The 15,050-nt window shown below is 40.0% G+C and overlaps 1 protein-coding gene across 1 annotated transcript in view; it reads right to left on the reverse strand.

The window, feature by feature from the left end:
• LOC310929905 (CUB and sushi domain-containing protein 3-like) overlaps positions 1-15,050 on the reverse strand; it is a gene marked incomplete at both ends in the record, with an annotated part of 208,391 nt that overhangs the window by 37,560 nt on the left and 155,781 nt on the right. The window contains 7 exons of the mRNA XM_083892768.1: positions 3,370-3,543; positions 4,699-4,884; positions 8,972-9,145; positions 9,861-10,034; positions 11,561-11,734; positions 12,451-12,645; positions 13,144-13,329. Coding sequence (XP_083748894.1) covers positions 3,370-3,543; positions 4,699-4,884; positions 8,972-9,145; positions 9,861-10,034; positions 11,561-11,734; positions 12,451-12,645; positions 13,144-13,329 — 1,263 coding nt within the window. The remainder of the gene's footprint in view (positions 1-3,369; positions 3,544-4,698; positions 4,885-8,971; positions 9,146-9,860; positions 10,035-11,560; positions 11,735-12,450; positions 12,646-13,143; positions 13,330-15,050) is intronic.

Genomic DNA, 15,050 nt, shown 5'->3' on the forward strand with positions numbered 1-15,050 from the left:
TATCATCTTATAACTTACTGACAACATAATAACTTGACTGACAAACGGATCATAATAAATAATCTTGACGTAATGTCTTCTTCTTCTTCTTTTTTGGGGTTGACAGACTGGACGCAGCTTTCGCGTTATTCTGCCCCCACAGTTTGAAGACGTATCTGCATTAAAGGGGTGTCCTATTTCTAAGTGACAAAATAACCCTCAACACTTGGTTTTGAGGGCCAGTTAAGATTAAGGGTTGAGCTTGAGGGTTAAGATAGGAATTGGAATTGGCCACAAGACCGGTAAAACCAGGACCCAAGTGTGGTCTTCCAGCTGGTGTAGGTTTGACGTGTGCATTCAGAGATAAACATCTGTATTCTTTGGTTGTAGCAAGTGGTTATTTGACTTACTGTCGCCTTTCTATCATGTTCAAAAAGTATTTTCTCTCTCTGATCTCTGGCATTAACAAAGCTTTTTTCACCCAGAGGAGTGTGGCTCTTTTCCTCATTTGGAAGCATTCTCTGTAAACATGTAGATGGTTGTGCATGACAATCCCACTACACGACAACCAAGACTGACTAATGGTCATTTTGAATAACCAGTAGCAGGTCATCTTGTCTATGTCAACATGGCCTAAATGCACCAATTTGCTGCCAAGTGACTGAGTGAGTGCTTGGTTATATAATTTCATTATCAGGCACTTGAAGAGGTGTAGCTTCTTCTTCTTTTAAAAAATTCCATCCGGCTGTACCCTGAGAGGTGCAATGCAGCCCTCCACAGGAAAGAATGCTTCTGTCCACAATTCAAAGTCATTCAGCACAGTTCAAAGTCCTTCAAGTGGATATTCAGAATAATTTCAGGCCAAGGAACAACTATTAGGCTGAACACAGCAGGCAATTATGCTGGTTTAGACAAAGATAAGTGAGGAAAAACGGAATTTAGACTGAATGATAAATTTCACTATCTTAGCAGTCCAACTTGCCTACTACCTCACAGCTTCCCACCTGTCTGAGTAAATACAAAATATTGAAGGTGAGTAGAGAGTTTACACTACCACTTAAATGTATACAAGTCTGCTTACATATATTAGGTCTGGGCCAATGAGATCAACATACCAAGCGGACTTTCAGTAAAGAGAATCCACTTAAATGGTCAGGAAAGCTTAAATGTGATGGGAGGGCAACATGTAGAGTGGATAAAGGGGAGAGGCTTGAGGAAATACACTTTTCTTTTGAAAATGTCAAGAAGAAGGTATACAGCTCTATACCACTATATTATACTCAACACAAGAAAAACAAGTTTAGTTGAAACCTTGCTTCTGCACATTCTAGGGTTAAGATGTGAAGTCATACGTTACTGTCAGGGAATCGAAGAAGAATGATGAGCAAAGGGTTTGGGTTATTTGGCACTGGCTCAATATTCATTAGTCCAATGAAGATGCATTCAACAAATCACAAGAGCGCCCTTTCTCAAAGTGAAATACTGACGCTGTTGTAAGTAGCGTGGAATTTGAGGATAATAATGGTCAAAAAATATTTGGCACACATGAACCATTCACATAAATCATGCAGGCTTGCACAGAGTTGTAGTTTCGGGGCAAAGCGTTGGCCAATATCTATCCTGTGCAGTGTTTTCTCTAAATGTCACACAGGCACAAAGCAAATATTTCATTAATGCCAGGTCTCCAGGTGCTAATAACATTATAATTTATACTGTGGCAGAGTTTTGAAAAGTCACCTGATAACTGTCACTTATAGCTTCGTTATGTTGTCATGCAGACTGTTGTCTTATGAAGCCCTGAAATTCGAAAACAAAGAGTTCAGCCACGGCTGAGTACGCTGGATTTTATTGTAATCTCGGGCTCAGCAAAATGTCTGAAAAAACCCATTCTTGTTACGTAATGATCACTTCTTCTGAACAGCAGAATCTCCTGCTCTGGGCACTAGTCCGGGCACATCATGAGTACATTGAACCGCAGAAGAAGAAGAATGTCCGTTGTGGAGGTGTTTCACGAGCGACAGTGTCTTCTGAATCTGTGTCTCACTCCGGGTCAAAGGCGTAAAAGGGGAGTCATGACGAAGCTATTTTTAAACATTGTTAAAGGTGCATTATGTAATAAATCTAAAGCAACTGGCCATAAAATCCTCCTAATATGTCACAGAGACTCAGGAATAATGTTCATATAACATACTGAACTCACCAACAACAACAGTACAGCCAAAATATTTGCATAAAAAAAAATCTTTTGCAGACTGCAAATCACATTTATGTTTTGAAATCATGTTTTGGCATTTGGCGCTACATACCGCCGTCTACCAATCATTGCAGTCAGTAGAGTCTCAGCTGCCGAGCAACCACGGGTTGCCAGTTACGTCAGAAAACGAAACCTAAAAGACCTCGGTATTTTGAATTTGAATGTAGTAACCGTTTTTGGCCACATTCTTACATATGGCACCTAAACAATGTTTTGATGATGAGTAGTAGTGCATCCACGGTTCCAGAGGGGGGAGCTACGCTTCTGAGAGCTGGTGTGCTAATTATGTCACTTCCAGGTACTTGGCCAATCACAAGACAGTTGGGAAAGCTCTCGTTGGCTGGCCAATCACAACACAATGAGGTGAGATTTCAGTCAGTGAAGTGAAGATTTCTATCGGCTCGTTTGTAGCAACTCGGAGGTTTCTGACCATAAAAACAAGTACAGTATGTAAGGAGACCTCCATAACTAACATGTGCGACAGGACCACTCTATGCCCCCTTTAACGTTCGTTCAATTTGCACAGGATTGGGATTTTTTGTTGTTGTGTGTGTGGTAAATTTGAGACATTTAAACAGCCCAGCTGCAACTTGTCTCCATAGAAACTGTGTTGTGAATCGTCTCTGTGATGTATAGATACTTCACTACACACCCAAACACACACTATAGAGCTCTTGTTGGAACTTCTTCCAAGCAGAAAAATAATTCTTACGAAAACTGCTGACAGTGTGTTGATATTTGGATTATTTGACTTTTTTCTTCTCTGAAATACAGTTTTTTTGTGCTCTGAACACCACAAATATAATTCCATCAACTCTGTCCAATTCTGGTAATGGTAGTAGTCTTTAACAGATACTTCAAAGCCTGTGTTAATAAAATTAATATTACCACTGCTGCTGGACATCGTTTAAGACCGAAGAAAATAGGTTTCATTTAGGTTTTGTGTGTTTTGCAGTTGGGGTGAACCAAAATGAAACTGCCCAAGAACAGACCAAGTTATAATAAAAAGACCCCTACAGAACAAACAACAAATTGTCCCTAATACAATGCTGTGATTGGTGTCATGAGGGAGAAAATGAAATATAGATTTATATATTTCATGGTCAGAAAGCGTACAGACATGCTTGTGTGTGTACCTGTGCAGTGGGGCAGTGGACCACTCCAGTGACCGTTCAGTTGACAGGTGAGTGATGAGTCTCCGATGAGCTGGTGATCTCCAGAACAGGAGTAGCGCACGGTGGAGCCAAAGGTAAACTTCTCTCCACTCATCACACCGTGGGGAGGCAAACCTGGGTGGCCGCATTCCACCTCTGCATGACAGGGTGCGGGGAGGAGATAAAGTAATCATTGGATGGATGGATGGATTAGTGTTTCATGTCTCACACTGCTGCTGGGACACCATCTTGTTTGCTGCTGTTGTTGTAGGCTTGATGTAAAGAAAACACTTATTAAACATTTATTGTATTGGTTTACTCAACAGGAAAGAAGCACTTTCAAAACCAGCAACACCTTCATTAACACATTAATCCACACTGCAATGAATTATGAACGAGCAGTTCAGAAAGGCCTGTGTTGAAGGAGCAATTACTTCGAAATGATCGTGCCTTAACAGTATAGACCAAAATCGGTTTGCTTCCTCACTCAGTTCTCATACAAAGACTACGCAAAGAGTAACATTTAGTGCTAGATTTGGTACCACACTCTGCCTTTTGACCTTTACGCATGTTTGTGAGACATATCATATCAAATTTGTCGCATAACGCAGAGCAAGGTTTGGTAATTTCAGAGTCACTGATGCCCAGACCGATGAATAAACATTTTAGACAGACACCCCTGTGTATCTCTTAAATTACTATTCTGTTTGATAAAGTAAACACTGTGCATCATCTCTCTACCATGAAATTAAGTGCTTTCTGAGCCTGTGTTGCGAAATGTAAAGGTTTACTTTGGTTGATTCAACTGGAAACAGGTCATTGCTGCTGGCGGACATGGAAAAAAACCAATTTGTGGACAAACAGCCAAGTGTTCGAGACCTCAGATAGCCCCTTTAAGTTCATGGATGGCTGTTGTGGTAATTGAAGCACTTGAATTTGTGGGAACATTAGCTATAGCCTGAACAACTGGTCCTATGACACTTTTCCCCCCATTTCTCAATTAGACAATGTGCGACATAACCATAAGCCACAGGGGCATTGAACATTATACAGATGCTCCCAGTTCAAAAACTTAAACCATTAAAAACTCTATAAGCAATTGAGAAAACAAGGTTGTGGACAATCAATAACAAAGTGTAACGTCTTTCTTAATTTGGCTTTCCTTTAAAGTTTAGTAATGGATCAGATTGTAGATCAATAACAAAGGATAGTAGATAGACTCCTGCAGTTAACAGTGGAGAAACACACTTTGACAAAATAAGCATTCATTTTCATTTTACTGACAATGTAACAAAGAGGCAGATACTGTACCGATGCATTCTGGTAGAGGTTTGTCCCAGTGGCCCTCAGGCTGACACGTGAGCACGGACGAGCCAAACAGGTAATATCCAGGGTTACAGTCGTAGAAGACCACACTGCCGAATGTAAAGTTACCATGCTCGATCTTACTCTCCCGTATAGAGTTGGCTGGGATGCCTGGATCCGTGCAATTTACAACTGTATGAACATTTAAAAAGGGACAAAAAAAAAGGAGAAGGACAAAAAAAAAGTTAAGCCATCTCAAATTATTCAGCTGGTTAAACATAATGGGGAAATACAGGCAGCAATTCAATTCATTTTTATTGGTGCAGAAATATATCAAGCGAGACAGATGTTTTCAATGTTATTTTAAGGAAATTACTGTTGGAATAGCAGAGTTGGAATGACATTATTGTTCATCCCTGACCATTTCCTAGTATTCCCTTTGCCTGTTTACAGTCTAATGTATAGATTCAGTATCTTGTTTACTGTAAACACTACTCTCCTGATCTCCTCAGGGCTGTGTTATTTCTCCTCTACTATTCTCCCTACAAAGCAACAGCTGCACCTCCAGTCACCGGTCTGTGGAAGCTTCTTCAGTTCTGAAAGACTGTGATGAAAGCAACGCGACCTCTGTGCAAATGTGGTAGGGCCACTGTAAGTCCACTGTGTCACAATGACACAGAGGGCACAGTGAACCAAAGGTGAAACGTCTTCAAGAAATCGAGCCGCTACTGATTCAATGACTTTTGAAAGACCTGGATGAATGAGAATCTACACAGAGATCAGAGAAGTGCAATGTATTTGCAGTTTGTCTGCGTGGTTGTGTTTAGTGTATTTGCTGCGTGTTTGTCAACTTGGTTGTTACATGTGTTATCTTAAGTTGCAGTTGCATGAATGTATCCAAGCAAAGGCAATATTAGGACTAGGACTTGACATAGCTCCAAATGTTGCATGAATATCCTGAGATTTTTAAAACAAAATACTTTTAGACAAAACAAGTACACAAAAAACACACAAAAAAGGACACAAGTCAGTATCATTCATGCAACTGATCTACTTCAAGCCACTCGGCACATTGTTGGTATTTGGTTGTAGCTTGGGAGCTCATTCACTAAGGTGAGACTTGAAGGCTGAGAATGTAAGAAGCTTTTTTTTTTCCAAAGGAAAAAGGCTGGAGGCACTGAAGCACAGACAAATCTAGAGGAAGTCGAGGAAAAGTTTTATCCTGTTTCTCCTGAGACTCACTGCCACATGCACAATCACAGGCTCTTTATATAGCTACCTCGTAGTTTTCAAATGTTTTTCATGTAACGCATAACATTTTCTAAAACAATTATTTAAAAAAGACGTTTTTTACCTGATTCTAGCTACATACATCATAATCACAGTGGAAATTGGACACAGAGATAAATAGAAGCAAAGCAAACAACACATCTGTGACTGCAGTACATATTGGCCAGGAGTGTTGTGGTGTTGTGTGACTGTCAACACATTGTATTAGGTCCTTATGGAATAGAATAGTGCTTCAATATTTTGCACTGGGTAGTTGAAAGCCCTGCCAACCCAACTGTGCATATTGCAACAAACACATTTCAAAGTGCACATCTTTAAAAGCTCTGGTTTCGGTGCATCTGTGTGTCCATGTAAAATGCAAACAATAATGCCACTGATAGTGTAGATCTATGTATAGAACATATGCATGCAATGTTTATATATAAATGCTCCACAGATGTGTATATGTATGTATATATAGGACTTATCTAGATGATAAACATTCAATTTGGCATCTGCATCACATGCAGCAATTTGCTTTTTAAATCACAGATCTGTCCAGTGCATTCACACTCTCCAGTACAGCTAGTAGGAGTTAAGGTTCTCCAAGTACAATTATGTATATAGAGAGGAGCAGGGTATCGACCTCAACAACCCACTTTAACACTGATCCACAAATATGTTTTGATCAAATAAGATCTAAATGATTCTTCGTGCATCAATGTCTTGCTAAAACAATGCAGGCGTTACTTAGACTATGACATCATATTTCATATTTGAAATTGTTAGATTGTGTTTTTGTGATGAATTTATCCAATTGCCTTTATTTCTCTTTGCCACAGGGAATGTCTGTTGCAGTCACTGTGCACATCATGTCAACTGTATGTGGAATTTTATTCTGTCAGGAGAACTTTAACCTTGATTTCACCTGACATGGAATGTAAACAAAACAACATTCCTGTGGCATTCTGCCTCATTAAGTGCACCCAGCACTGATGCTGGGGATGTGGCTCTTCCTCCCGAGAAGCTGTGCTGGCTTTTGTCTTTGCTTGGAGCCTCATTTACATAAATGCTATTTGTCAGCATGTTCACTTGTTAAAGTAATAATAGAACCGGTGATACGACCTGATTGGTGGCTTTTTCCTGTTTATTCATCAAACAGCCAGACAAGTGAGTCCAGGCTATATTTGAACACCGTCAATAATAATAGCATCTCGCGCTTTCTGCTGGAAACATAAGATGCATATATTGCCACCAATCTACATGCATCATTTTAAGAAGCGGTTGGATATTGCAATCCAGGTGGGCTTAGACAGCTGACAGTAGATGAGGGTGAAGTTAAGGGCAACATCAAATTAAATCAATAATGTGCACGTAGAGCAAACATAGCTCAATGCAGGAAAAGGTTTAATGCAAACAAACATTTTTTTTTGACAAAGACAATCATGACGTTTTAATATGATTGTACTCTTTTGATCTTTTACCGGGTCTGTCTCTATGGTGCCATTCACAGTAATGAAAACTCCATCTCTTCACATCTGACTGCAGAGGAAACTCATGCCAAGAGGAAAGATATTTTAAAATGGGCTTAGCCTTGCAGATCTGGCTTTGGCTGATCAAATCCACTTGGCAGACCAATTAAAGCAGCACTCAAAACCTTTATTTAATTCAATAATATTACCGTCACTTACTGATGTGTTACTCTTGTTTTATTGAATAATTTATTTACATATTATATTTAACCAAATCTTCATACTGCATCAAAAAAAAACTGTATTAAAATCAAAATCTTCAAATACATTGCAGAAAAATCTAAATTGTACTGTTTGCTTTGTATAGATTGTGGACTTTTTGGTCACACAGAGAAACGTCTGGATTGCTGCTGATTGTAAACAACCCACCACTAATGAGCCTAATCTGGGCAAACCAAAACTGGCCACAGCTAAAACACAGTTACTATCAAGCTCTCCCAATGAGATAACTTGCAGTGAATGTTCTCCAAGCTGTCATGCCTTCAAAGTAATCTCTTCCTGCAGAAAGTTTCTTGCTAAAAAAGAAAAAATTGACAGCAGAATTGTGGAAACATTCTTCAATACTTTCCATTCTTTCTGCTAGAAACTGCTAATTTCTCTACTTTTCCTCTGAGGCCAGTTGTTATTGTGATGTTGTTGCCTAATGTTGCCTGCAAAGAACTAGAACGGAGAGTGACTTTTCTCATTTAAATGTAACAGCAGCTCTATCAAGTCTGCCTGACATGATTTCTTCATGTCTGAACGATCAGACGTTTTATGGACAAAATCAGGCTTTGGGCTCAGCGCCTCATCTCCGGTGAAGGGAAATCTTAACACTTCAGCATAGCACAACATTTTGGATTATGCTATGCTTCCATGCTATGCTCTGACCTCAACCCCATCGAGCACTTATGGGATGAACTGAAACAGAGATTGTGAGCCAGGCTTTCTTGTCCAGCATCATCGTTTGACCTCATAAATGCTTCACTGAATGAATGAATGAATGAGCACAAATTCTCAGAGAGAATCCTTATTAAAGTACTGTATATGTATTTGAATACGTCATTACAATCCCTGCTGGTGTAATGGTCAGACGTCCAAATACATTTGTCCATATAGTGTATCTGCTGGGCTGCTGGAACATTCTTTGGGCCATTCTAATATTGGATTCCTGAACTCTCGAAGCACCTGCGAAACCTATTTGATTCTTTTTAACACTTTGGCTGGATCACGCGTCTGCATGCTGGCAGCTACCCGCTACACTGATGGCTAACCTGATTCACAGAAGCAGAATAAGATGGAACTGGCTGCTGTTCAAGTGTTGAATGAAACACCTTTGGATGTAGTGATACATCAAGAGCTACCCTCCTCAGGAACAGATCAGATGCAGGTGGTTAATGAAATGCACATGAATATGATGCATGTGCTGGTTCCAAAGTTCTTCAGGCAAATGGCTGTGGACTGAGACTTTCTGGACAAGCTGTACAGCTGGAATTTACCTCTGCATGTCGGTGGCTGCTGGCTCCACTGACGGCTCGCCTGGCACTGAGCTGTAGAAGGTCCTTCTAGGGTGTAGCCTTTGTTACAGGTAAAGCGCACGACATCGTTGTAGTTGAAGCCATCACCTACAGTGCGGCCATAGATAGGACTGCCGGGGTGACCACATGTCACAGCTGGAGTTGATGTGATTTTTCCCAGGGAAGGAGCGGGAATGAAATGATGGAAAGAAAATGTAAAGCGGAAGGTGGAGAGAAAGAGAGAGAACATGGATAGGTGAGACAAGTCAATAAAAATGATCAATAGGTGATGTACAGTGACACCTATCACAGACATATCATTATCATATCATTAACCTCTGAGGACAACGGGGGAATTAGGAATCAAGACATGATCTCAGTTGGAAAAGGAGGTAAAAGCTCATTTTACTGCATCAATAGGTAACTAGGAGAAGTAGTAGTATGAGAATATTTAACTATTACTGGCTTCAGCGATTCTTAGACTAGTGGAGCAGGGTGATTTGGGAAATGCATGAAGCTCGAAATACTAAAGCTACTTGCATTACAACTGGCTCATTGTTGTGAACACAACTTTATTTTACAAGGACAGTCAAAGCCATACTAATAAATTAAAATCTGGAAATTGAAGTAATACTTCTATACTCTACTATAATAAATTGTATATTCTTGAGTGCCTCTTCTGTGTCACACAAAAAAAGGAACATTCCTTTCAAGTATACCCTCTCTGTGAAATGAAAAATCTTGACCCCGCAAAAACAAATCTCTTTCCTTCCTTTACTTCATACATATACACTCATGCACACACAACTCTAACCCTTCCTGTCAGTCAGACAGCAAAAAAGAAAAAAAGAAAAAGTGTTTTGGTACTTACGGATGCAAATTGGGAGCTGTCCGGACCAGCTGTGGTCCTGCTGGCAGATCCGTACAGAAGAGCCAATGAGCCTGAATCCAGGGTTGCACTGGTAAACTACTGTGTCCCTGTAACCAAAGTTTTCTCCAATCACCTGTCCATTCACAATCTGCTCTGGGATACCACAGTGACCCGCTGCAAGATGAGGGAAATGAGAAAAAAAGAAGGAAAATAATGTAAAGATTTATTCATGCCTCCTTCATTAACATTTTTAAAGAAAACATTTATTGTTAATTCTATGTTAACTTAAGTGAGAATTATATGATTTACATAAAAAAAAAAAGGCAAGAATTATTCCGACAGAAACTTGTTATGTAGGATATTTAACGCTATCCTGTTGGAATTAAATCCAGTTGTAGCATTTTTCCAGTTTTGGAACTATAGATGTAGAGCACATGGTATTGGAGATCACAATCAGTTACCTCAGTCAGCCATTCATATGGTGCAATATTATAGTTAATCTTTCCAGCATTCAAAAATGACAGCCTGCAGTAAGGCAGACTGAACGGATGGCAGACATTTTGATTTTGTTATTACGATTGAGTGACTTTGAATTTTGACATCTGCGTTATAGAATTAAATGAAGGGGGGGAATGATTTTTGAAAGGTCCTGGCATTATTATGCAAGAAAGCAAAATGTTCAGGAAACATAATGGATTTGAAAGGCATTTTTCTCAGCTCATTATCCCTGAATTATTGTTTATAAAGTCATATTGGCTTCAGCATCACCTGTGGTGATAACTCAGCTTTTCTCTTCTACACAAGACAGAGAGGCATGCGGAAGTCCTCAAAATCTGTGCAATACACTCATGCACGTAATTGTATTACTTTCAGCCAACAATAAATCCCTTTAGAGAGGGGGAATCTTGCTGAGATTTCCACTGCCACTTAAAACCTGGGAAATTGCCACTGACTGTGCGTCTGATTTCCCTAATTTACTCCTGCACCCAGAAACTCAGCTGAGCATTTTGCTATCATGCTCCAGTTGAGAACAGCTAGATAAGAATAATGCTGAAGGAGCCGAATGAACTGAGAGGTCAGTAATACTGACAGTCGTATCACTAAACAAAAGAGGTGCCCTTCTTCAATAAAGTGAACCAATCTTCAGCTGAGCTTAGTGAGCTGGTGCCACAGGATTGATAAACGGACTTATGCCTCTGCCAGGGGAAACCATTACATTCTGCTGCTGCGTGGGTTTCAGTGCGACTCGAGTAATTACGTACGTCTCATTTTCTTTGACAGTACAGAGCTGTGACCGGCTGTGGTAGCCAAGCTATAGCATATTTTCTTCATAGTTTATTTTAACAACAGCTCCACTTGTGCTTGTTCAGCTTGGCAGGTGTCTTATAGTTTCAGTCCAGCTATGGATCTATAGCTGCTCACTCACATTTCACATTTTAGGAACACAAAATCACTCTGACTCAGAGGCTGTACAACACTCTGCTCCAATCCACTAAAGGCTGGTTACTGTATGATCACGACAAGGGCTGGGGCTGTCTCTTGTGTAGCAGTGGCATTGAGGAGTACCAGCATGATGTCAAAACATGCCTAAGAAAAACAATGCACACCTTTCTCAATGTTTAACATTGTCATTAGCCATATATACTTTGCAACAAAAGCAATTATAGTCACTTTCTGCTGCTCCATCTGGTTTGGCTTACCCAGGCACTGAGTCTCCATCCCACTCCACAGACCAGACAGGAGACACTCTCTCACAGCAGATCCAGTTAAAACGTAGCCAAGGTTACAGCTGAAAATGGCTGATGCTCCAAAGGTAGTTTGGGTGCCAATTTTTTTCCCATTAGGAGGAGTTGGCAGATTGCCACAGGAAATAACTGCAATGAGATGCAGAAGATAATAAAGAAGGAGGAGATGGAAAATAAAAGAACAAGACACCAGCAGTGTGAGGTGGAACAAGAACCAAGACGGATGTTACCTCTTCACGGTCAATAGTAGAGCTCAGTCATTAACACACACCTTAGCAACCTTGATGTAATAAAAGATTGACCTGTACTATTCAACAGTGGAGATAATGATGTTTGCTTTTGTTACGACATCTCTCATCCTTTTGTTTGGCGTTTCCTTTTGTCATTACACTGGCTATTTAGCACTTTCACTTGTCAAAGGAAACTGTTTTTTTTTTTTTTTTTTAATTATTGTTATTATTATTATTATTATTTTTATACTGTAGTCCTACAAAAAAACACCTCACATAAATAGTTAAAGAGTATAAACATGAATCATTGAGTTGCTGATTAAGAGAGCAGGAAATATGGTTTTCTTTCTTCATGTCTTATTATTGCAAATCTATGAATCTAATGAATCAGAGTCGAGGTAGGAGATTGATTTTTTAGTCTGGGTGTATGACAGCATCCAATTACTTTCACTTTTAGCCTTTTAGTGAAACTAAGAAAATATGCACATGCAATATGTTTGTATGCATTATATTTACATATAATTACAGTTGTGATTTGCATGTATGAGATCAATAATTCATTTGTAGTATACTGTTTTTTTAAAAAACATTTTTTGTGTTGCAAAAGTCACTCACTTCTACATCGAGGTCTCTCATTCCTCCAGCTCCAAGCCCCATTGGCCAGGCACTGGATGTGTGCAGGGCCAACACGGTAGTATCCAGGGTTGCAGGTGAAGATTATTTTTGTGCCATACTCGTAGCGGGAACCATTGACTATCCTCCATTTCCCATGGTCCAGAGAGAAGGAGCTGAGACCGGGGCACATCGTGACTATGGCAAAATGGAAAAAAAAGAGCGGATTCTTTAGGGAGTGGGCAGAAGAGATGCAAATAGTTGCAAATATAAATGTTAACTAGCAGACTGACTAATCCATGTGTTAACATGTAAACAGCAGCTTCTCTGCAGTTCTTCTTCAACAAAGATGTTTTTTTAAATTGGCCCACTCTCAAACCAAATGAGTTTCAAAACAAAGTTTTCTTGCTGTGAGACATCACGGTGGGGAATAAAAATTGTTCTCTGCTGTAAACAATGCTGTCAGTCACTCATTAAAAAAAAAGTTTTCACTGGCATGTAAAACATTCAATCCAGCCCCAACTTGCTTTCCTCAGAGCTGTTCCCTTCCCTTTTCACCACCTTAGGACTAGTGGAGGAAAACTCAAGTCTCTGTATGCAACTGCACCTTTACTTATACTTCCTTAATGCAGCAACTCTGGTGCTGGGGGTTGTTGTGGTTATCCTGTCTTTTTAAATCACTCATTCTCCACTAACCAGTGCATCGGGGTATCTTGTTGTGGTTACTCCAAGTTCCGTCTGGCTGGCAGGCTGTGGTCGTCAACTCTTTGGAGGAGAGCCGGTAGCCACTGTTGCAGAAGTAGGTCACTCGTGTGCTGACAGAGTAATCAGCAGCGAGCACACCTCCATTTACTGGTGCACTGGGCACACCGCACGACACAGCTGCAGACGACAAGAGGGTGATTGTCTACATGTTAATGTGCAACATAAGACAAATTCTATACACATTTGCAAGCCTGGTAGGAATGCACATTCTCACAAAACAGCCACATGTTTACACAGGCAATATTGTGGCAGATTTTCATTTTACTTTAAGTTAATTGGTCAAGTTAAAGGGCCAATTCCAATTCCTATCTTAACCCTCAAGCTCAACCCATAACTTATCTGGCCCTCAAAACCAAGTGCTGAGGGTTATTTTGTCACTTAGAAATGGGACACCCCTTAAATGCAGATACGTCTTCAGACTGCAGGGGGCAGAACAATGCGAAAGCTGCGTCCAGTCTGTCAACTCCAAAAAAGAAGAAGAAGAACACATTTACGTTACGATTATTTATTACGATCCGTTTTTAAGTCAAGTTATTAGGTTGTCAGTTAGTTATAAGATGATACTCATACAAATACCACAACCATGGACATATTCAGCTGACAGTTACCGCACACCACGGCTTATTGAAAAGTAAACGATAGCAAACGATCGCGTGTGCGCACTGGCCGGCTATTGACAAAAGATCGTAAAAAATAAAAATAAACGTTACGCAAACAATGACGTCAGTAATCCATAATATGGGCCTAAACTAAGATAATACAATTGTTTTCATAATTTTTATATCTCTATTAACAAAGAAAATACTTAATTTGTATCGCACTCGCTTCGCTGCTTTCGACGCCATCTTTCTTATGTGAAAACACACAACGCATTCTGGGTAGCCCTTGCTCCCAAGGGTGGTCTTGGAAAATCTCAATATTGAAGGCGATACAGCCCTTAAACTCACCCCTCAACTTAAATTTTCTGAGAATCGGGACAGCACTTGCACTAGCGGGAGCGCGCATTTTTGAGATTGAGGGTTAAGCAAGGAATTGGAATTCACCCAAAGTCTCCTTTCAAACTGTTACATTTTAGGGGGGAAAAAAACACTGGATTGGAACAGTATGGCCTTGTAGAATTTTGACAATAGAGACATTACCAACACTCAAAACATGTCACAGCATGGGAACATGAATTACATTAACTATGAATGCATTCAATTTGTTTGAGCCACTTCCTGAGGCCTGTCAGTGAGCAGGGTGGATGCCTTGAATTACCACTGGTGCACTAGATGGAACTGGGTCATCTTAAACAAAATGAATTGCGCCCGTTCGTTTCAAGTCAAATCAAACAGGCTATTAAATCACTGCTACTGCTACGTTTTAGGAAATGCAGAACAGTGAGCTCACTGCAACGGTTAATATCAAGGAAAACAAAGGCGCTCACAACCACGTAACATGGTTCAAGTAATACTGTCATTTTAGGCTACTGGATCAATAACTGCATAGCTCTGAAATTAGGTCGAGAAATCCATTGCAGTATTATATATGAAACTGAGCCCTGGAGTAAACACCTATTCAGCCACCTAGTCTAACAAACTTTAGAAAGGTATGTTATTAAAATTTAATCTCTCTACAAAGTTTATCAGGCTGTAACGTACAAAATGTACAAGTAGCTATTAGACCAAGTCACTGGAATATAGGGTTGGTTGAGGTGATTAAAAAAAACAAAAAACTTTTGCCATTTGTGAGTATTTTAAAAGCACAAATGGAGTTGATTAATTAACTTAGCATTGGGAGTCAAGCCATGCCTCTACCACTACTTTAATTACCTGTCAAGCTCTCCTATACCTGGTCAG

The sequence above is a fragment of the Microchirus variegatus genome (assembly GCF_963457635.1).
Source record: "Microchirus variegatus genome assembly, chromosome: 1".
In the NCBI taxonomy this organism is placed as follows: Eukaryota; Metazoa; Chordata; class Actinopteri; order Pleuronectiformes; family Soleidae; genus Microchirus; species Microchirus variegatus.